This window comes from Columba livia, chromosome 1 (genome assembly GCF_036013475.1).
Source record: "Columba livia isolate bColLiv1 breed racing homer chromosome 1, bColLiv1.pat.W.v2, whole genome shotgun sequence".
Classification (NCBI taxonomy): Eukaryota; Metazoa; Chordata; class Aves; order Columbiformes; family Columbidae; genus Columba; species Columba livia.
Genome location: NC_088602.1, coordinates 106,178,084 through 106,199,241, shown reverse-complemented (window position 1 = coordinate 106,199,241; position 21,158 = coordinate 106,178,084). Strand labels below are relative to the sequence as shown.

The following is a 21,158-nucleotide window of genomic DNA, read 5'->3' as shown; positions in this document are numbered from 1 at the left end:
CATGCTGTCTCTATGGCAATGAGAGACGGGAAGCGCCTGAGAACAATGCTGCAGAAAAGACTGTGTCTGGCACCAGGAGGAGACAGCAGAATGTGCAGAAGCCTGGAGAGAAATGTTCTCTGCAGACTTCAGAAAGTGATGTAGCAATAGGGTGACGTGTGACCCAGAGGAGGACAGCAATACATGTCTGTTTTCTTCAAGTTGGGCTTTTCTTCCAGCCGATGTTTTCATTATCCATTCTTTATAACGGATTAAATGCTAAATATGCGGTACTACAAAAAGTGATTACCACACGTCACCCAGCTCAGTCTTTATCAGGCTCCTGTAAACTGGAAATGCAACATTTCCGTGTCTCTAGTGCAGAACTGCACAGCATGTTATGCACTTTGTTGTGGCGTGGGAAGGGATATTATGAAATAACAAGTACTGCGTAAGAGTACTTTCAGATGATCTCTGTATTTCTGACGGGCTTTTCCCAGTCTGGAAGAAGTTAAAAGGCATCACATTAGCATAAAAAACATATCTAACTAAAAAAATACCTACCATTCAGTTTTATGAGTGATTATTCAAGACAGTAATGTAAAATCGTCTAATTCACTCTTCCCTATTTATTGTTTGGTTTGATTTTAAGACTTCAGACAAAAACAATGAAATGGCCGAGTCAGGCTGAGCCTCTGTTTATGGCTGCCTTTCAGTTCTCAGGTATTAGTGCCATCTTGCCTCATATACAGGAACAAAGGAAGTATGTTTAAAAACTTACATGTTTTAATTTCATGGGGATTTGACATGTCATTAGAGAAAGTGTCATAAAAGTCTCCAAGCTTCTGCTTCTGCTATAGACTAAACTATTGATAGTGATCAAGACAGTATGACAGGGATTATTAGCCATATTAATCTTTAGAATTCATATTCACAAATTAATTTTAATCCTACATGTACCTATTTGCTTTCAAAAAGCTACCAAGAACACAAAGGCCACTTTTATATTTAAATCCCTAAAAAGAAGCCATCTACAAAAGCCACTGCAGTTCACCTCTGTAATTTCAGGAGGCAGATTAAGGAACAGTGCAAATTTTTACTTACACCAAATAAAGCAAGAATTAACGCAGCATATATTTGCACACTTATCCACCTGTGCCGTATTCCTACTGCGTGCTCTTTCACAACCACCTATTTTATACAAGTGGGGAGGAGTGAGGGAGAAAGTGGGAAGGGTGAAATACTGGGATGAGAAAGAAGTATATAATCCTGAAGTCACTGGAAAAATCAATAAATAGGTAATATATTCAAGTTCCATATGTGCTTATAAACAAAAGATCAAGACTTAGATATAAATCTGCATATGGTATATGGAACTTTTTCTGGCATGACTCCCTGAGAACATCTACTGCTGCCCTACTGCTGTGGTTTTCAAAACCCACATCTTTTCTAAAAGAGAAAATGTCTGCACCTAGCAGATTCTAACTTTGTGTGGGTGTGTAACTGACTTGGTTACCAAAGAAACTAGTTCATGTTCTACACCACTTAGAACTAATATTACTATTAGAATAAATAATTTGAAGGAGAGGAAGGGGGGGGAGAGGGGGGAAAGACGGCAGACCATGACTGCACTGCAGATTTGTAACAACCAATTAATGGCCAGAGAGAGAAATGCCATAGCCTCTGTCACAAAATTTTCAGTCCCCCTACACCAACCAAACAAGCCTTTGCTCTCGATGCAAATATTTCAGAACCAAGCCTACACCGCTGTGTTCACGCACCACTGCACTGCCTACATGACGTGTTTTTTTTGAATAAGTGGAGGAAAGTTGCAGACATCTTAGTACTGTTGCCAAGACACTCTGACACTTGCTCAGAGACACTCGGCTGCTGCGGCTGCCGCTGCCGCTGCTCAGAAATGCTTTGACTTCCCACACTCCAGTGCCACACCAGGGCTGTCCCTGGCTGCCAACACCTTCGCTTTTGCTTCTCCATGGTATTGGATTTGCCCTTCTTCTCTGCAGGGGTATCTACCTGTGTCTGGAAGATGGGGAAAGCAAAGCAAAACAAACAAAAACCCAACACACACACAAAAAAAAATAGAGCCTGAACATTTCTTTCGAGTAGAAATATTGTATTGCTGCGTATTCGATATGCTGGCTGGGTACCACCCACACGCTTAATGCAGCCTCACACCAGCACCACCAACTGCTTTCTCAGCCACGGCGCTGATTTTGACTTGTCTTCCCAAAGCGGCACAAAACGCGGCACCGCCCGCCTCCGGGGCCTCTCCTGCTCCCCTGCCCAGCGGCAGGCAGCCCCGCAGCGCCCGGCAGTCCGTGCTCCCCTGCACTGGCTGCTGTGGGAGGAACTTCCACAGCCGGGAGTGCAAAGCGGGGGCCGAGAGCCAGAGCCCGGAGAAAGGCGCTCATGGCACCGGCCCGGGCCGCAGCCCCGACCCCCGCCCGGCCCCGCGAAGCCCGCGGGAGCGCTGCGCCAACACCGCCGCCCCGTGGCCGCCGCCGCCCGGCCGTCGTCCGCTGGCGCCTTCCCTCCCCGCCACCCCCTTTTTGTGTCCCCCCAGAAGGGAAAGGCGCAGGGCTCCCTGCTGCCTGCGGGGACGGCGGGCACGGCCCGCGGCGGCCCCGAGCGGTGGCAGCCAGCGAGCTCCTTCAGAGGCTCTTTCCAAGAACGGGAGGTGAGGGGAAGCTACGACGTCGCAGTCAGCGTAAATGGAAAGCACTGTTTTCTCTACTAAAACTAACAGACTTTTCTTCGCCCCAGGTGATCCTCTGTGTTTACAGCCTGTGGAGACCGATGCATCAATGGGCTGGTGGCATCCCCAAAGACCACTAAAAGCAGCAGAGCCACACCAGTGGCAAATGGGAAGAAACAGTGAAGATTTACCAAGAGAAAGTGGAACTTAGCAATCATTCTCAACCCAAATTCCACCTTCCTGAAGGTTTTCCTTTCTCCTCCTTTTTCTTTTTTTTTTTTTCCTCATATCTGTGAGCTTGCTTGTGCCAGAGCCTGACCGCTCTTCATATCCCGCTCCCTTTCCTCCTCTCTCAAGCTACAGCCAGTTTCACCTCTGTCCAGGCCATTCCAAGCCACCTAGCTACAGGTCAGCGACCCAGGGATTAGTGGCACTTATCTTGATTTTCTCTTTCACTCAGGGCATCTCCCAGACCTGACAAGAAGACAGATACATTTCATCAGCCAAGGCTGAGTTCTTCCACCTCACTGCAGCTCTTCCCCACTCAAGCCCTCTCCTATCATACTTTCACCCAGATAAAATCATGCTTTACAGCTCTTTAAGTATCAGAATCCCCCATATAATCAGACATAGAAATGAGAAGCAAGGGCAAAATCTCATTTGCAAGAGGGTGTACGTCTAGGTAACTCATGAATCTTTCCTCTTGTTTTTCTCTTTGCTCTTCTTTTCCAGTCACAGTTTCCTTCCAGCACCTACAGCAAATGACGCAGGATCTGGCCTCCAGGGAACAGACTCATTCCTTGTGCAACTCTAGCTCCGTCCCTGATTGATCCTGGACACCTCAGAAGGAAGGGCTTCATCCTAAAAAAAGCTAATCTGTTACCATGTAAGTAAAATGTGTGTGCACACCAAGGCCAAATTAAGGTCGTATTGGCATGTCAAGTCAGGTGTTGCTGAAAGTTTCTGTCCTTGACTCTGCAACCTGAATGTTTTTTGTATATATATATGTATATAAATTCTGGAAGGGGTGGGGGAGGTGGTTTCAAAGCAAATGGCTTCCCCTCCCCCACATTAATTCCTGTGTGTAGTATCATCTCAGAGAACCCATTGACAGATCTGAACTCTTAATACACAGATTTTAGCCTCACAAGCTGAGAGGGAAACTTTCCAAGGGAAGATGAAACATTCCCTTTATTGTGATTGTTGCTACTCTGGCAACAGAAGAGACCCAAGAATACAAAGAGAGGGGATGCATGGTGATGGTTACAGACACATCTCCCTCATTATTTTCCACTCCTGTAAGTAATGTGTTCCCCAAGCCTGCAATTCACTGTCTTACTGTTACATCCCACCTGCTGGTCCCAGTTCCCCTCTGCACCATTATTCCCCATCAGCTTCCTGAGATTTCTGTATCTCCATGCAATTGTGTTCCTCTCCATTCCAGCCAGACTAATTCACCTTCCATGATATCAGAAGAGAATGCATTAAAAAAAAAGAAATTAAAAAAAGAAAAAGGAAAACAATCTCTCTGAAGTTAGTAGAATTGCCAGGGACCAGAGCAGCCCCTGGCTTCCAAAAAAAGCAATTGCAAAGCCCCAAACTGAGCATGCTAAATACAGTGTGGTTTAAGAAGACATCTCTTAGGAACTATCTGAGAAGTATGTGCAAATAGTGACTTTTGAGATTATTATGATTTAGTGAATTTGGGGAGAATTTTACAGGAACAGCAAGAGGGGGCTCTAAGTACTACTGTGACATAAATATTACTGAATAATGAAATACTGGTTTTAGTCTTAGGAATAACATTCATCTCCCATGAACCAAAATATAAACTTGCAGCAGCCTAGAGGAAAAAATACTCTCAATGATTTCCTCAAATGTACAGCATATTTCACTGAAATATAAAACAATCTTTCCTCGTATGATATTCCCATGCAGTCAAAATAAAGTGTGTGCTTTTAGGTGCAAAGCCAAACTCATTTAGTATTATACACAAATCAGAATATACCCTGAATTCTGATCAGAGGCAAGCTGATGATTCATACTGCTATGGTGTGCACGTTCGTATTTGCTAGGAAAGCCAGTGTACAGCTTGATAAAGGCTTTTGATCCAAAAATAGGCACATATGCGATTTTAAACATTTGCCTTAGAAAATTAGGTTTTGACACTCTGCTTTAATTGTGTGTCATCTAATGCTGATGGGCACTTACCCGGGTAGAACTCCAGCTCCTCGATTAAAATGTAAAATAACATGTTACATTTACAGTAGTAATATAATTCTGTATTCGTGAGCAGAAAGCACCATTTGGAGTGCAGCTTTCACAGAAAGCAAACCCGAAAACCCTCTGAAGATCAGATGTACGTTGTACAGTAGGATAATTCCCTCCTTCTGTTTTTATCTCAGGAACACCAGAAACAACTGGAAAACCAAGCCACTCCTATGAAAACCATGCAAGAGAAAAAGAAACGTGATGTTTTCTTGCTTTGAATACACACCTGCTTAAATATCTAATGCTTCTGAACTGAAAATGTACAACTTAAGAATAAGTGCTCTCTATCAAATGCTGCATGCATTCCACCTGCTCGTAAAACGTACACCTGTGACTTACTGCAGTGGGTTTCTTCCAGCACTGTACATTCCGTGCTTTGTCATGAGAGATTTTTAGTGCTTAAAAATAAAGCCAGGCAGACTGTTGTCTCACCCTAAACATAGTCCTCAAAGAACTCTTCAGCTACTGTCCTGCATGTTCTTTACGTGGCAACATGGAGAAAGCAAGTAACTGGACATTTTTAAGGGCTATTCAAATATGGCTGGGCTAGGTTTTCAGTGATCACATGTAACATAAGGGATGCATGAATGGCAAATCCCCCACATTGAAGTAATGCAGCTGTTTTGTTTTGTTTGTTCGTTTTGCTACTTAAAGGTCCTAATTGGTCCTCTTCCACTATTTTATCCTGATTGTAGCCAGTCCCTGACTTCATTCATGGTTACTTACAGCAATGCAGGGGAAAGGCATGTTTGTGACAGGCAGAAAGGACAGCAGCAGCTCAAGGTACAGCAGAGAAACAGTGTGGAGGTACATCCAAACTCATACCAAGAACATACCTGGTGCACTTGCCTTATATATGCTGAGAAAGCACTGGGGCAGCGCTGGGACAATGGCCACATGGGATGCATATTTTTGTGGGAAGCTGAAAATGGGCTGGTTAAAGAGCAATTAAGACTCACTTCCCCTTTACTTTTCATTGTATTACTTGGCTCATTTTTACATTTAATAACAATTGATAGAGCATAACAAAACATAACATTAAGAATGATCTTACAAATAAGGGTTCTCTGGTCTGAATACTCTACAGCTCCATGTTGGTATATCGTATTTTATTTCCTAAGTGGTGTTAAATTGGTGATTATGCTCATTCCACTCTCTTTGAGAGGCAGACAGGCTTTCTTATCCCAGTTTTAAAGATGGAGAAACTGAGGCAAAGGGGGATTAACAGTGAATTGACCATGACCATACAGCAGTTGTAGGACCTCATCCTACAGCTTTCAGTTCTTGTTCCATCATCTGTGCAGCATCCTGTAAATGATACAAAACCTCTGTGATTTTGTCCAAAACCTAGTCAATCTGATACAAGTTCATATAAACATTCTGAAAGACTGGAGAAAAATTAAGATTATTTTTTTTTTATGTCCTTTACTGAAGGTCTCTTGCTTTATAGCCAACTACACTGTCAATATGACTCAATATCCAATCTAGATGCAGGTGGGAGAACGTGACAGAGCAGTATGAAGACGATTCTGAGTCAGAGTGTGCTGTCCCAAAGCTGTACATCTGTAATTTATATTTAGATAATTGTCTTTACTAACAGCTTTAGAGACACAAAGCCTAGCCAAAGGCTATAAAGGGGACATAAGTCAGAATGTGAAGCAGTAGGACAGGGGAGAATTAGGCTGATCAGCCTCCTCTATACAGTTTGGCTGGTGTGACAGGGACCACCACGAAGCCCACGTTTTCTGTTCTTGTAGGTGAGCTGTGGAGGAGCTGTCCTCTTGCTTAGTAATAAGTGTGTCTCTGCATCTCCACATCACAGACTGTTTTTCTTATACTTCATCAGAAGTGGATGTGTAGCACTTAGCCTATCCTTTGGCTACATCCTAGAGTCACAGGAAATAGTGCTGGCTGACAGAGACCTGAAGGACACCTAGTCCATTTTTCTACTCCAAGGTAGGCTTAGCAATACTTACATCACACCTGACACATTTATCCAGCTTGCTTTTAAAATCCCTCAACACTGGAAAGCCTACACCCTTCCCAGGTGACCCTAGTGCTCCACATTGCTATTAGAAAGATGTTACTGTTGAAAGGTCTTGCTAGTATCTGACTTAAATGTCCCTTTATTTCACTTAAGGCTGTCTATGTAAATATAGATAAATAAAAGTATTTCCATATGTGCCATATACCAGATGCTAGCCCATTTCAATAGCTCCATGTGTTTTCTTCTGCTTTCACTTGCAACTATCTTGTTTTGCCCAGTTTTCTATTAAGACACATAAAGAGGGAAACAAACAAACAAACAAACAACAGCAACAACAACAATAAACCACACACACACACACACACACACAAAAAAAAAAAAAACACAACAACACATTAAAAACATTTACACTATTCTGGGAATTACAATCTGCCAAAATCTCAGCAACTCCAGGCATATTTACTAAACTCCCAGTAATGTTTTATTTTGTACTTAAACTTGTTTATTTCTTAAACCAGTGCTTTAGCAAAGAACCCATACATTTTATAGATTTAAGTGTGATAATTAAATTACAATTTCCTATTTTTCTAAAACAGTTGATTCACAAATTATACCTCTTTTTTCTTTTGCTCCCTTGAATCCTGAATGATATAATTGTTTTTCTAGTATCACTGGGGTTATTCTAATATGAACTTTATATTATGTACACAGGGTAGCACCTCCACAGCTATGTTTCTTCTTTGGCTCACAGACTTTTTTCCAAGGCAAATATTGTTTAAGTATGTCCTCTACTTATTTGGAAAAATTCATGAACTTGACAAAATTTGTGCATTTCCTGTTTTTTAGGAAGCTGTATCATCCAGTTATCTGATACAACTGCATTCAGTTAACAACCAGACTAGGACACCAGGCAGATTTATTGTGCTGTCTTGTCTGCTTGTTTTGTTTCTTAAAATGTAGTATGAAAGCTGTAAATTGGCTCGTCTGCTTATATTAGCTGTAACATTTCAGTACATCAGGACTATTTAGGCCGCATTTCAAAATAAAAACTTAATCCATCTTTCTGCAAGGAAAGACTTTTTTCAGGCTGTTATTGTTTATGGCGAAGGAAAAACCCTTCCCTAAGGATAGTAGAAGTGTCAGCAGTCCCTGTTTTAAAATAAACAGGTGAGAAGCCATGATTACTAATCTGTTCAACCACAAATATCAGATGGCCTAGCCAAAAATATAGCCAGAGAGTGATGGTTCAAAGGCTTCAGCTTAAGAAGTAAATCTAGACCTGACATAACATGGGAGAACACTAATAAAAGCAGAGCTGTGTTTTTGTGTAGGCTATGCCAATATGCAAGGGAACAGAACCATCCTTCCCCTCTACTGAGTTTTCATACAAGCAGAGGAAAAAAAAGCGCAGACTCCCTGTTACATTCCAGTTTGCTTTTTCAATCTGTTCATGTTAATGGTACAATCGGGGATTTCCAGTTTTTGTGTCATCGCTGCCAGCAGCAGGCTAATGGAGCATCTCAGAGACAGACCACAGAACTGCAGTTCCAGCCACACAGGGCACTTCCCTCTTTTTATTACACTCTATGAAAGATAAGTCACACGCGCTTGCTCTTAGCAGTCCTCATGAATCAGCAAAGAGCTGCTGAAGAGTGACCATCAGGGCACTCAGGAAAGAATCAGGTGCCAGCTGTCTAAGTATTCCTTGGTAATTTACATTCTTTTTATATATCTCTCTATCCAGAAAGAGGAACAGGCCAGAAAGGAGCATTTACGTATGTGCACTTTACAGGACAGGCAGCAAAAAGGAGATGTCATGCAGGAGCAGGAGGGAGGATTTCTGTCCTTTTAGCTGATGCAAACCAATATTCCAGTTCCTAGGACTTCTCCCAAGATCTGCATTAGCAAGTCCAATTAGGGCGTGTATGTCCTGTCACGGGTGGCAGAACGTCAGGGCACTGGGGAGCGAAAAGCCAAAGTGCGTGCACAGCTATAGCTTTTCTTCATCTTTACCTCTCTCTTCCATTCCGTTTGGTGAACACTAGGGGCTTACACATGCTGAAAGGAAAATTTCAACACAATTGATTTTGTCAGTAGCCTGTTTCAGGAGGTAAGGAATCGGCCATCTTGAATCCTGGCAATGAAATCTGTGGATATGGATTGCAAAATGTGTGGCCATACCTTGGTAGAGTATTGCTTCACGGTTTGTCCATTGGGTTAAGAAGGCAGGCATTGTTCATGTAACCCCATCCTTCATGCCCCAAAAGACTTGTTCTGAAAGAGATCACACATGCTAAAAATTCTGCTTTCTCTGATTGCAGAGTTTAAAAAATCACCTTAGTGTTGGGGTTCTCAGACTGTGATCATGCTGTTCATGCCCATGATGCTGCACTCATTGGTGCCAGCCAAGAGAAGGTAGGACTGAGGAGATAAGAGAAACATTAACAGTTTCGTTTATTAAATACAAACTATTAACTTCACTGAGACCAGCCTACAATTTCCCATGGCTGCTTCTAGAAAGTCCTTCTCAGTACAAGAAAATTGCCATCCTTGTGGGAGAAGTGCTGCACGTATCAGTGAAGAAATGGATACTTTGGGGTAATCTTCCTACTGTGATGGGACTCAGGCTGGAAACAAAGAGATAGCTTCCTTCTGCTTCACTTTTCTGTTAACTGCAAATGGACAAAAGCTACAAGTCATGAGGTTCTCTCACCAATCAGCAATGGGAGATTAACTTTGCTGTTAACCTTGTCTGTGCCCTCACCAATTTAATTGGCATTGGCCCAGGTCCCAGACCTAAGGCCAAGAAATACAGAGCAGGGCTCGGTTGGGTGGGCTGGCTACATGTCGTTCTCATCCCTTGGAACAAAGCATAATGTTTTTGCACGTCACCAGCCAGACTTTCAGCAGGCATAAATGGGTGTAATGCAGAGAACTTTAGTGAAAAAGGTTTTGCATCCCTTAAGAATCCAGCCATAATTATTAAACTCTCCTTGAATTTTTTTCTTTGTTCCCTTTTTTTTTAAAAAAAAAAGGTGTTTGTTACCCATCTCCTCACCATAGGTAACCTCATTCTCTCCAAGCTCCAGCTGGAACCTGCATCACACATTGCTCAGTGCTTTGTTGCAAAAATCATTCCTCATTTGCAGCACTAAATCCCCTGCATGCACTCCTAAAATATCTTCTCTGGTTCTTCATGCCTAACTAAACAACGCAAATTCCTGATTCTCTGCATACCTCCCACAGCCATCCCAGCTGCTCCTGCCACCTTTCCTTTCCCCTTAGGCCCTCTTCACTCATCTGAAGTTACTTATCAGGAATCCCCTCCTCCAACACTTCTCTCAGCTTTTGGAAGTAGGAGGATGAGGTTATTTTAAATAAAAGCTTGTCCACTTCCTCCTCTCACATTAGTTTTAAAACTTGCTGTCATAACAAGATTTGAGCAGATGCATAGAGGGATGCTCATTTATGGATGTTCAAAGCATCCTGCTCATGCTCATGAAAGGCTAAAGCCTGTTGCCTGGGCGGGGGGGTTCTTGACTCACCCAGGCCTTGAAGACCCCAGGAACGACAGCATGGACTCATGCTAAGCCACTGGACCTGTTTGGCCTTCAGAGCTCTTGAGCATGGGTTGAGGCAGTCTCTTTGCACAGGTTTTAGAATCAACAAATGTTTCACAGTGGACAGGTCTGCTCTTCAGAGCAGTCTTGAACCCTGTGCAGATGCTGTCTTTATGAGTCACGTCTTCCCCATCTCCCTTTTAGACTCTGTCCCCAAAAGTAGCTGCCCTGAGGCGTTTGCTTTGAAAGGACATAATCACATTGGCCTCCCCCTCATTATCCCTCTTCCCCGCATCTGCACCTCTTTGTATGGTCATCTCTTCCCATCGTTCTCTTCTTAATTTAGTTTGGAAACTCTCTAGAGCAATGAGACATCATTATCTATTTTCTAAAGAGCCATTGAGAGCTGTAGCAAAGTAGCACGTATACATGACACAAATCCTGCCCTTCCAGCAGGTTAAGGCTTGGCAGGTAAATGCGGACAGCCCAGCACAAGTTAGCGGCAAGAGCTCCAGTTACTGGAGCTTTTCCCTACAGCAGAGGCGAGAGCTCAGCCACGCTTTGCTCCTCACAGAGTACTGTGGGAGGCCTCCAGCTGCTCCGCTCCTGACAACCATATCAACACAGAACCTATTTTGATGGCAATTTTTGGAGTGCCAGAGCAGTGACGGACAGTAACAAGCTGATTTCACCATCTGCAGAATCAGGAGTACACAGAAGTCTTCCCCTCTGATTTCATAGCATCCATGGGATGCTCGCAGTGTTGTAACATCCCACTCGGTGTGGTTACAGCACAGACAGCTGAGCTGTGTTTCCAGCAGCACATGTCAAACTGCCTCACATCCCACCCCTATATATCCCTCCCCTATGGGCAACCCCACAGGCAAAGGCAAGGCAATTCCCTGGGCCAAGGGGAGCCAGAATTTTGTGGCGGGGGAAAAAACCATGACTACCTTTGGAAAGATGTCATTTCCACCACAGCTAACAGTGCAGCCTGATGCTGGTTACAGTAGGCAATAAAACAGACACTGGTCTGAGAAGACAGAGCAACATCCAGCAGAACTGCTGATACGTCAGTTTCCCTATCTGCCCCCGCAAAGTGGATCTATTCTTCCCGGAGTCACCTATAGCTTACCAAATGTTACTGTGCTGAGAACTGGGCTGGATGTCATGCCCTTAAAGTACCTTCTACTACCTGAGAGACTCTGGAGAATTGCGAATCGGTCACTGGCTGGTTACTGAAATGATTAATAATCCCCTTTATTTTTAATAATGATAAAATATGTTTAATGGAGACAAAAAAAAAAATAAAATCAGCACAGATTATACTGTCAGCAGCAATGACAAAAGTTCTTTACTTGTTTACTTGTTGCTAATGACATGAGGCACTAGGCACACCCTGATGTTTCTCCCAGTATACAACGTGACTGTGCTCGATGTACAGCTGGAAACAGGCAGAGAGGGGAGAGTGCTCCACTGGGAGACAAGAGACCTGGGCTCTGAGGCCTGACCTGGTACCAAACTTTACTCAAACTTGGGCCCAATACTGTCCTATATCTGTGCTTCTGCTTCTATTTCCATCTTTGATGTTTTCTTCAAATTATTTTTTTTCTTAAACTGATGTAGAACAAGCAATGGGGACCCACCTCCATGGGGACAGACCTTTTAGCAGGGCTGTTACAAAAGGACAATGGGTAATGGTTTTAAACTAATAAAGGGGAGATTCAGGCTAGACATAAGGAAGGAATGTTTTGCAATGAGGATGGTGAAACACTGGCCCAGGTTGCCCAGAGAGGTGGTAGATGCCCCATCCCTGGAGACTTTCCAGGCCAGGCTGGACAGGGCTCTGAGCAACCTGATCTAGCTGAAGATGTCCCTGCTCATTGCAGGGGGTTGGACTAGATAACCTATGAAGGTCCCTTCCAACCCAAACTATTCTATGATTTTATGATCCTCTGGGAGCAGACCCAAACAGAGTCATGATGGTATTACAAACCCCAGTGTGCAGCCACACTGGCCCTGCAGGCAGGGCTCTTCCAGGAGCACTTCCTGGGCTTGGGCACAAACACCAGAAGAACCAGGGGATGTGAGGACCTTACCAGCTGTAATAGGGCACTGCTTAATCAAGCTGTTCACTTGCTTACTGTTAGAAGCAGTGAAACACAGAAAGAGTTTAGCATTCAAGCTGTGTGAGCTAGCCGTGAGTGAAGAGACAGGAATGATGTCAAGGAGGTTTTGTGCACGAAGCATCTGTGACAAAACATTAGCTTAGGTCAGACACTACCAAAATGTAAAAGGAAGGATGACTGTCAGTCTATCAATAACCAAAACAGGGAGCTGCTGCTGTTTCACTCAGCAACAGGTGTAAGAGCTGTCAGACAGAAACTTCCTTTTTGCCCATTTGTAAAACCACCGGCCTGAGAAGTAACTGGACTCGTAATACCAACACCTTTGGTTTGCCAAATAACACCCATGGCCAGTTGACAACGGTAGGTGCCAGTGTGCCCGAACATGGCAACAGCCAAAGCGGATGCGACCACCACGAGCACTTCTGCTCCTTTCTGTTATTGAATTGCAATTTGTGTCTAAAGACGAGGCCGCCCCTCTCGATCGCTCCCCCACGGGGGGACAGGGTGAACTAAGCACAGGTGGGCAAAGTGCTGAGCCACACGCTCCCGGGAGGCGCTGCCGGGGTTGCCGGCTTGCGGTTCGGTGAGCGGCAGCGCGCTCCCGGGCACGACACGGCGGGCGGCCGGGACTCCCGGCGCGGGGAGGTACCGGGGCAGTCCAGGGCGTCTCCGGGGACGGTGCCGGGCGGCCGGGGACAACGAGGCTGGCACAGGCATCTTCCCTGCCGGCGCCCGCCCTCCCTAGTGGGCATGTGCGGCGCCTCTCGCACATGCCCACTCGTGCGGCGCGGAGCCGGCGGGCTGTGCCGCCGCGGTGGGCTGCGCGCCGGGAACTCGGTGTACGCCGTCGGACACCCCGTGACGCGGCCCGTGCCCGCCGCGGGGGAAAGCGCACAGACGTTTCTCGTGGCGGTTCCCCGAGCCAAAGCTCCCCAAGAAACACACCCAACTCCCCCTCCGCGGACAGGCGGCCGCTCCGCGCCCCCGCTGCCCGCCCGTCGGGGACGCGAGCAGCCTGCGCTACCCGGCCGCCCCGGGGGCGGTGGCCCGGGCGGGCGGGGATGTGGCGGCGCGGCGGAGCCGGCGGCGGCGGGCGGAGCCGACCGGGAGCCGGGCGGGGCGGGGCGCGCCGCGGCGTCCCGAGCGCGGCCCGCGGGGCGGCCCCGGCGGGAGGCGCCGCGCTGCGCCCCGCCGCCCCGTGCTAGGCGGCGCCCGGCGTGGCCCCGCGCCCCTGGGCGGAGGGCGGCGGGGGCGCCGCGGAGGGCTTTCCGCGCCCGCCCCGCCTGCCGCGGCCGGGGGATTAGTCAGCAGTCTCCGGGCAGCCCCGCTCCCGCGCAAACTCCGCGGCGGGGGCGGGGAGCGCTGAGCGGCGGCTGCCCCTTCCCCATCCCGCGGCGAGGGGCGGCGGGGCCGCGGCGGCGGGGCTGCCCCCCGCGGCGGTCCGCGCCGCCGCTCCGCGGCCGCGGCGAGGAGCGGAGGGTTGGCAAGTCAGGCAACGAGGCGCAGGGAAACTCCGCTCGGGTACGGCGCCGTTGCTGGAGGACGAGAGCCCGAGCCGCCCCGCGCAGGCAGACCGGCGGGCAGGCGCGCACACACAAACCGCACGCACACACACACGCGCGGCGGCGGCCCCCGGCCCCCCGCAGCCGCGGCCGGCGGGGAGGCGGCGCCCGGCGGGGGCTGCCCCATGGTCTTGCGGGGGCCGTGGGGGAGCTGCGGGGGCCCCGGCGCGGCGCTCGCCTTCCTGCGCGCCCTCCGCACTAGGATGTTGCGGCAGGTCTTGCACAGGGGGCTGGGGACGTCCTTCTCCCGGCTCGGCCACTTCGTCGCCAGCCACCCGGTGTTCTTCGCCTCGGCGCCCGTGCTCATCTCCATCCTGCTGGGCGCCAGCTTCAGCCGCTACCAGGTGGAGGAGAGCGTGGAGCACCTCCTGGCCCCCACGCACAGCCTGGCCAAGATCGAGAGGAACCTGGTGGACAGCCTCTTCCCGGTGAACCGCTCCAAGCACCGGCTCTACTCCGACCTGCAGACGCCGGGGAGGTACGGCAGGGTGATCATCACCTCCTTCCGCAAGGCCAACATGCTGGACCAGCACCACACCGATCTCATCCTTAAGGTAACCGCGGCGGGTCCCCGGCCCCGGGCACCACCACCCCGCCTGGTCCGGCTCCCCGCATCCCGCCCTACTGCCTGCCACCTCCGAGCCCGGTCCCCGCACCTGCTCGCCCGCACGGACCCACCCGTGCACGCCGACCTCTGCCCGCCCGCCACCGGCGCTGCCACCGCAGCCACGCAGTCACCTCCCCGCAACAGTTGGGATGGTGCCCGCCGCGGGAGCCGGCACCGCGCTCCCTGCCCTCGCTGGCGGCTCCGCTATCCCCCCCGCCCCCGTTTTGGGTTTTTCATCTTTTTTTTTCCCCCATCTTTTGGGCTTATTTGCTTTGGGTGAGCGAGAAGGGCAGGGTACTTGCTTAGATAATTTTTCAGTGCCTCTATACTCGCAGTCGTCCTCCCGAGTTAAGGCGACTCGGGTTGATAAACTCAAACTTCAAAAGCAGTTAGGTACCAATCTGCCAAGCTGCTGACAACGCTTTTGGGGGCTGCTGCCTTGTCTGGAATGCACTTTCTGCTTGGAGAGGGGTAGCACAAAACCTTCTCACAGCTCATGAAGGCAAATGACATAACTCAGCTGATTATTTTTAGCGGGTAGTATTTTTTTTTTCCTCTCCACTCCCAGCCCACCATCACAGAAAATGCTGGTTTCATAGATGAAGAAAAATCCAGCTCAGCTGCAGGCATGGTGCATGCAGCCTGTGCTGCTGGTTCAAGTTAGAGCGGGCAGCATCTTTCCCTGTCACTTGAGCGGCACAGTGTGCGAGTCACGATCTAACAGGACATCTCACCGTACTGTATGTCATAACATGTCAGAAATCTGCATTTGTTGAAGCTGCTACTCTAGTTTGCACCCCGGTAGTTTTGATCAATCATGGAAAAACGGAGGACGGGTGCAAAAACTGTATGTTAAGAGGGTCTTGTTCACTGAAGAAAAAGGAAAGGAACATTTACAAATAACCAGAGGTGTGGCTAGCTCAATCCTGCACATTTTTGCTGTTGCCTTGTGGAAACCCCAGAGACTCAGTATTGCTTCCCCCCCACCCCAAATGTCAAACTGTCAGCCCATACAGAAGCAAATGTTAATTATTTTAGTAACATCAGGGAGTGTCTCTTCTAAAATGAGAAAATAGATGCAAATACCTATTGGAAGAGACTTTGGGAAGACCTCACTCTTTACTAAACATGGAAATAACTGTTACAGTGGATTTATTTGTATTTTATTTCCACTGTAGCCACATACAGAACTACAGTGCAGAGCCACTCAGTATTTTATGTTTTGCCTTTTTTTTTTTTTTTTTGCTGTTGACATATTACCCAACAGTAATCAGCAAACAGATTTAATGAGCATCGACTCACTAAGTACAGTAACAGGAATGTTACTGGTGAACGAGAAAACTCCAGAGAGATGATTTTCATTCCTTCATTTTCTTGTACCATGAATTGCATTCGCATCCAGTATGTGCACATTTACTCAGTCATAGGATAATAATGATAATGGATTTTTTTCTCTGTACTGCGTTCTCTGGAGATCTGTAGTTTTATCAATAGCATGGTGACACACAAATAAATGGTACTCTCAATCTTTCCACAAGCAAACTTCTGCGTAAGATTTATCACATAGCAGAAGAGCTATAACTTAGAAAGTTCTCTCTTAACACCGCCTCATTTTTAATAGACAGAATTTGCCGACAAAATTATTTTTTTCCATTTACTGAGATAATGAGCGCCATTGCCATTTGACTATTTACTCTTACTGCTAATCTGATGTGCATATGTGATGCATTATTTCCAATTCTTTATTTATCTAATTAATTCCAGTATGTCTTGTGTAGAATATATTACATTCTTTGTCCTAATTATTCTTCTGTTTGTGGGTAGAGCCAGGCTTGGGCAGCTGCCTGTCCAACCCTATGGATGGCCCTGCAGGTCAAAGCACAGCAAAACAGGAGGGAGAGCTCCCACCCCCCGATATTGTTATGTCCGTGGTGACGCAGGGCTACATCATTTTGCATCAACCAGACTCACTAAGGGACAAGGAAAGAGAAAAGTAGCCATCCAGGTTTTCCTGTATGTGTCCACTTGCATGGAGGGAAGAAGAGAGCAAAGGCATCTGAAGTTCATACCCCAAGCCCCAGTCCAGAGCCAACCAACTCAAACTGCCGTGCTTGTAAATAAGTGTCCTGGGTGAAACTGTGGAGTAATCTCACCTGCATTCCTGAAAACCTTGCCATTTAGGCATGGTCTGGGCAGAGAACCTATATGGCAGCATTTGCTTATCTTTCCTTTTCTGGAGAAGGATGACCTCCCCAAGGGAGAGGTGTTGCTTTAGAAGAGGCATGAGATTGGACACTGGCTCCTCCTGCATTGTTGTTGCTGCATCTCCACACACTTGCAGGAGGATGGCAGACACAGAAGGATGGTTGGCCTAGGCAGGTGCTGGCTGCTCTTGCAGCATCTCTTCTCAGTTTCCTTACCTGCTGTATCCCACCTCACCAGCCAAGGAGGGAAGGGAATGAGCCTTGAACTGCTACAGCTACCCCAGTCACGGGGCAAGGGAAAGAGATTGCCTCGGCAAAGGAAGAAGTCAGCTTCCATTATTGTCACCTTAGTAAAGGGATACAAAGTTTTGGGGTCTGAGCAGTTGAAATTGAAACATAACTGCTGTTGTCAAAAGTTAATAGCTCTAACATCCTAATCAATTAATTAGTTAATTAAATAACTTATTTGGTGTCATCCCTAAAATACTGTGGTTGGCTTAGTGCAGTTCCTCGTGGGCACATTGTCAGCTTGAGGAACTCACCATTACCACTACTGCATGAAACCTTGTTGAGCTGGGAAGAGATTTAGGGAAGGGCTGAGCCTCACAGCTGTCTTGGGCCCAGATCTCAAGCATCGCTCCCAGAACAAGAGCTGCGGTAGAACTCCCTGCTGACAGTGAGCATCTGCCTGCGCAACGCTGGCTGCTCACATGGCAATGACAGGTCTTGCTGAATGTACAAGCTGCTCCACACAAGGTCCCTCCTGCTCATTAGCAGGAAGGTGTGTGGCTGCCTAATAGAACAGTTTTGACTTGGAGATGATGCTGAGTACCTTTTTTAAAAACAATTTATTTTTGTATAAATCTCCATCTTTAGTTCTCATAACTCCCCATAAATGCTTAAACCATTCTGGGCCTGCCATCGCCATGTTGCGTTTACAGCTGTTATAGTCACTTGCAGAAGAAAGGGAGAAACCTAAACATATCCTGAATCTCTGGCCTTGAATAGCTGATCTAACAAAAAGCCTCAGTAGAGTCTTGGGTATGCAAGAGATGGAGACTGAGGTACTGTGGGAGGGCAATCATGACATTTTCCTCGCTGCTGTACCTACTTTATAGCTGAGCAGGGCATCCCGTGCTGTTGGTGTGCAGGACCTTTCTTCCTCAGGATTTCACTCTTGTGACAGAAAGAGGTAGGAAGTAAAAACACCAAACTGAAGAAAGTGTGCTTTTACCCCTGTATTTCTAAAAAGTGCTTGGAGTGTAGAAGTTCAGATGATTATGTAAAGTCTGTACAAGTTGTCTAAGCCTAGAATTCCACCTAAAAACAGTGTAAGAGCAGCCCACTACCATTTTATGGTGGTATTTCCACTTGCAGCTAAAAACTTGATAGGTTGATAGGTTGAAGGCGTACAGACCTAGCCAGATTTTTTTCAACCCCAGAAAATGTATTCTGATTTAGCCAAAGTTTGAGACACCCATCCTTTGGAGCCTGTTCGTTCCTTTCTACTTACAGTGAGTTAACTGCGTTATACTACAAACATCTGTTATTTTTTTAGTGAAATGTTTCCCTTTTTTGCAGAAGGATATCCTCTCTTCCACTTATGTTATTGTGTTTACAACAGTAACACAGTACTAATATTTTTTGGCAAAATACCTAATGTAGCAAGACACAAAGATGAAAAGAGAATGAAATCTAACATGCCTTACTGAAGGGGATTGTGTTTGCAGTTTGCTTCTATGTAAATCTGTAGACAAGGGTTTATTTTTTTAAAGAAAACTCCCCGAACTACGTATTTTCAGACAGTGCTTCTCTCATATGAACTGACCAGCAATAGATCTAGATAACTGATTATATATCTATTTGAACATGCAGGCAAATAGTAAAATCAAGTATTTTTGCTTAAGGACACAATTTTTTAAGAACTGTGTAACTTCTGATTACTGCAGAATAAAACAGTTAAACTTCAAAATTTTGTAGACCTCATGCTTTCTGGGGGTTTATTTCTTCTCTTTGCTCCTTAATTATTAGATCCCTGTTCATGTGTGTGCCTGCAGGCTATATCTATGGTCTTCCTGGATTTCCTCACTTATTTTCTACGTGTGAGGAAGCTCATGGAGGAAATAACCATATTTATGTTCCCATGTCTGTGGTATTTCCAATTGCTTTGCTAAACAAACACGGCACACTTAAGCCATTATTTTCAAGCTCGGTGGAAGTGGGTTCTGGTCATTCAGCAGAGCTGAAAGCTGGTTCGATCACGATCCTAGCTATTACAAGGTACTCTTTATTTTAAAACTTCGGCTACTTCTGAATGCCTGGACACAGGCAGTTAACTGTAGATCTAGCAATGGATATAGCAGGTCTCCACCTTCTGTAGGTAGCTCCAGCACCAAAAACACTTAGAGCAACAATCAACAGAACATATAATGGATTCTGTTAATAAAAAATCAAGGTTGAATTCATGTCTTTAGAGCAAGGCTGTAAAATGAGGGGAAGAGTCCTAATACAAGAAAAACAAGGGTGTGAAAGCAGCAGAAGTGCAAGCCTGTTGTCATAGCAGCACAATGCTGCAGGGCTAAAACGTATCTTATGCGAAAACAGATGAGAATTAAGATACGCAGGTAAGATCTGGGCACAGCCAGGGAAGGGGGAAGATAAATAGCATGCTGCAAGGACAGCATAGAAGCACACGCAGAAACCCCTCTGAGCTTCTGGTGTCAGCAGCAGCAGCTCCTCGGCATGATTCCTGTGGGTGAGAGGGTTTGATCTCTCCTGCAGTGCCAGCCAGCGGCTGGAGCAGAAGTCCTGAAGTTCCCCGTGCCTGGGAGCACAACTGTGTCACAGAATTATAGAATCATAGAATCATTTTTTTCAGAAGAGACCCTCAAGATCATTGAGTCCAACCACAACCTAACTCTGGCACTAAAGCAAGTCCCTAAAAACCTCATCTACATGTCTTTTAAAGACCTTCAGGGGTGTTGACTCAACCTCTTCCATGGGCAGCCTGTTCCAACGTTTGACAATCCTTTCCATGAAGAAATGTTTCCTCATATCCAGTCTAAACCTTCCTTGGTGCAACTTAAGGCCATTTCCTCTTGTCCTGTCACTTGTTATCTGGGAGAAGAGTCCAACCCTCTCCATGCTACAACCTCCTGTCAGGTAGTTGTAGACAGTGACAAGGTCTCCCCTCAGCCTCCCTTTTTTCAGGCTGAACAACCCCAGTTCCCTCAGCCACTCCTCATCAGACTTGTGCTCCAGGCCCCTCACCAGCTTCGCTGCCCTTCTCTGAACTCTCTCCAGCACCTCAATGTCTTTCCTGTAGTGAGGGGCCCAAAATTGAACACAGGATATGAGATGTAGCCTCACCAGCACAGGCACTGGTCCCACTGGTCCCCACCACACCCCTGCCCTGTTCCAGCAGCACCAGCCATCCTGGCTGGCATGGGGTGCCCCCACACTGCCTCCCACCTCACACTGTGGTGCAAGGCTCCCACAGAAACCTGCGCCCTGAGCTGCTGCCAGCCAGGCAACCTGTGCTGGGGACACCCAGCACCTCATGTGCCATTGCCTTTCCTGCGTGAGAAGGTCAGGCCTCACCTCCTGTCTAACAAGAGCACACAGGGGACGGATTTTCTCAACACGTGACAGGACGTGTTATAATGGGGGACATCACCTCTCTGGGTGAGCTTCTGGGAGGGCACAGCAAGCTAGCAGGGCAGGCATAGGAGGTCAGGGCCACCGGTTCCCCAGGCAGTGCCACATGGCTTGAGGAGAGCTGCCAGGACTCCCTAGTGACCACATTTAGGTCTCCTCAAAGCTATGTCTGGACCTTGTCTTTAAGTTGGGGTTTAGAGGAGGACAACACCCTCTCTCCTGTTGGGAGACGGGAGGAGCCGACTTATTAGTTAACGTTGCAGCTATTGAGGGGGTTTTTTTTGTGCAGCAAAGAAGGGACAGTTGGTCACACTTCTGCTGGAGGAGCCTTTCCTAAAAGCCTGCACTGTGTTACCAGCTCACTGAGAAGTGCTGCAAGGATGGAGAGGTGTTCATGGAGAGGTCTGGGACCCATGGAGAAGGCCACTATAGACCTGATGCGAGATCAGCTGCAGAAGCAAAGTTTTTGTCTCTTTTCCCATTGTG

General features: G+C 47.0%; 1 protein-coding gene and 1 long non-coding RNA gene across 3 annotated transcripts in view; both read left to right on the top strand.

Moving 5' to 3' along the window:
- Positions 1-1,816: 1,816 nt before the first annotated feature.
- LOC110359667 (uncharacterized) lies at positions 1,817-8,027 on the top strand. Of its 2 annotated transcripts, XR_010474102.1 has the most exons (5): positions 1,817-2,677; positions 2,764-2,941; positions 3,428-3,581; positions 3,831-3,993; positions 5,101-8,027. It is a non-coding gene; the product is annotated as an uncharacterized LOC110359667 (long non-coding RNA). The 2 variants fall into 2 exon arrangements; XR_002415010.2 differs by lacking the exon at positions 3,831-3,993 and having other exon boundaries at positions 1,822-2,677.
- A 5,779-nt stretch (positions 8,028-13,806) lies between these two features.
- PTCHD1 (patched domain containing 1) overlaps positions 13,807-21,158 on the top strand; it is a 39,829-nt gene continuing 32,477 nt past the window's right edge. The window contains exon 1 of the mRNA XM_065071167.1: positions 13,807-14,758. Within this exon, the coding sequence (XP_064927239.1) occupies positions 14,330-14,758 (429 nt within the window). The 5' untranslated portion in view covers positions 13,807-14,329. The remainder of the gene's footprint in view (positions 14,759-21,158) is intronic.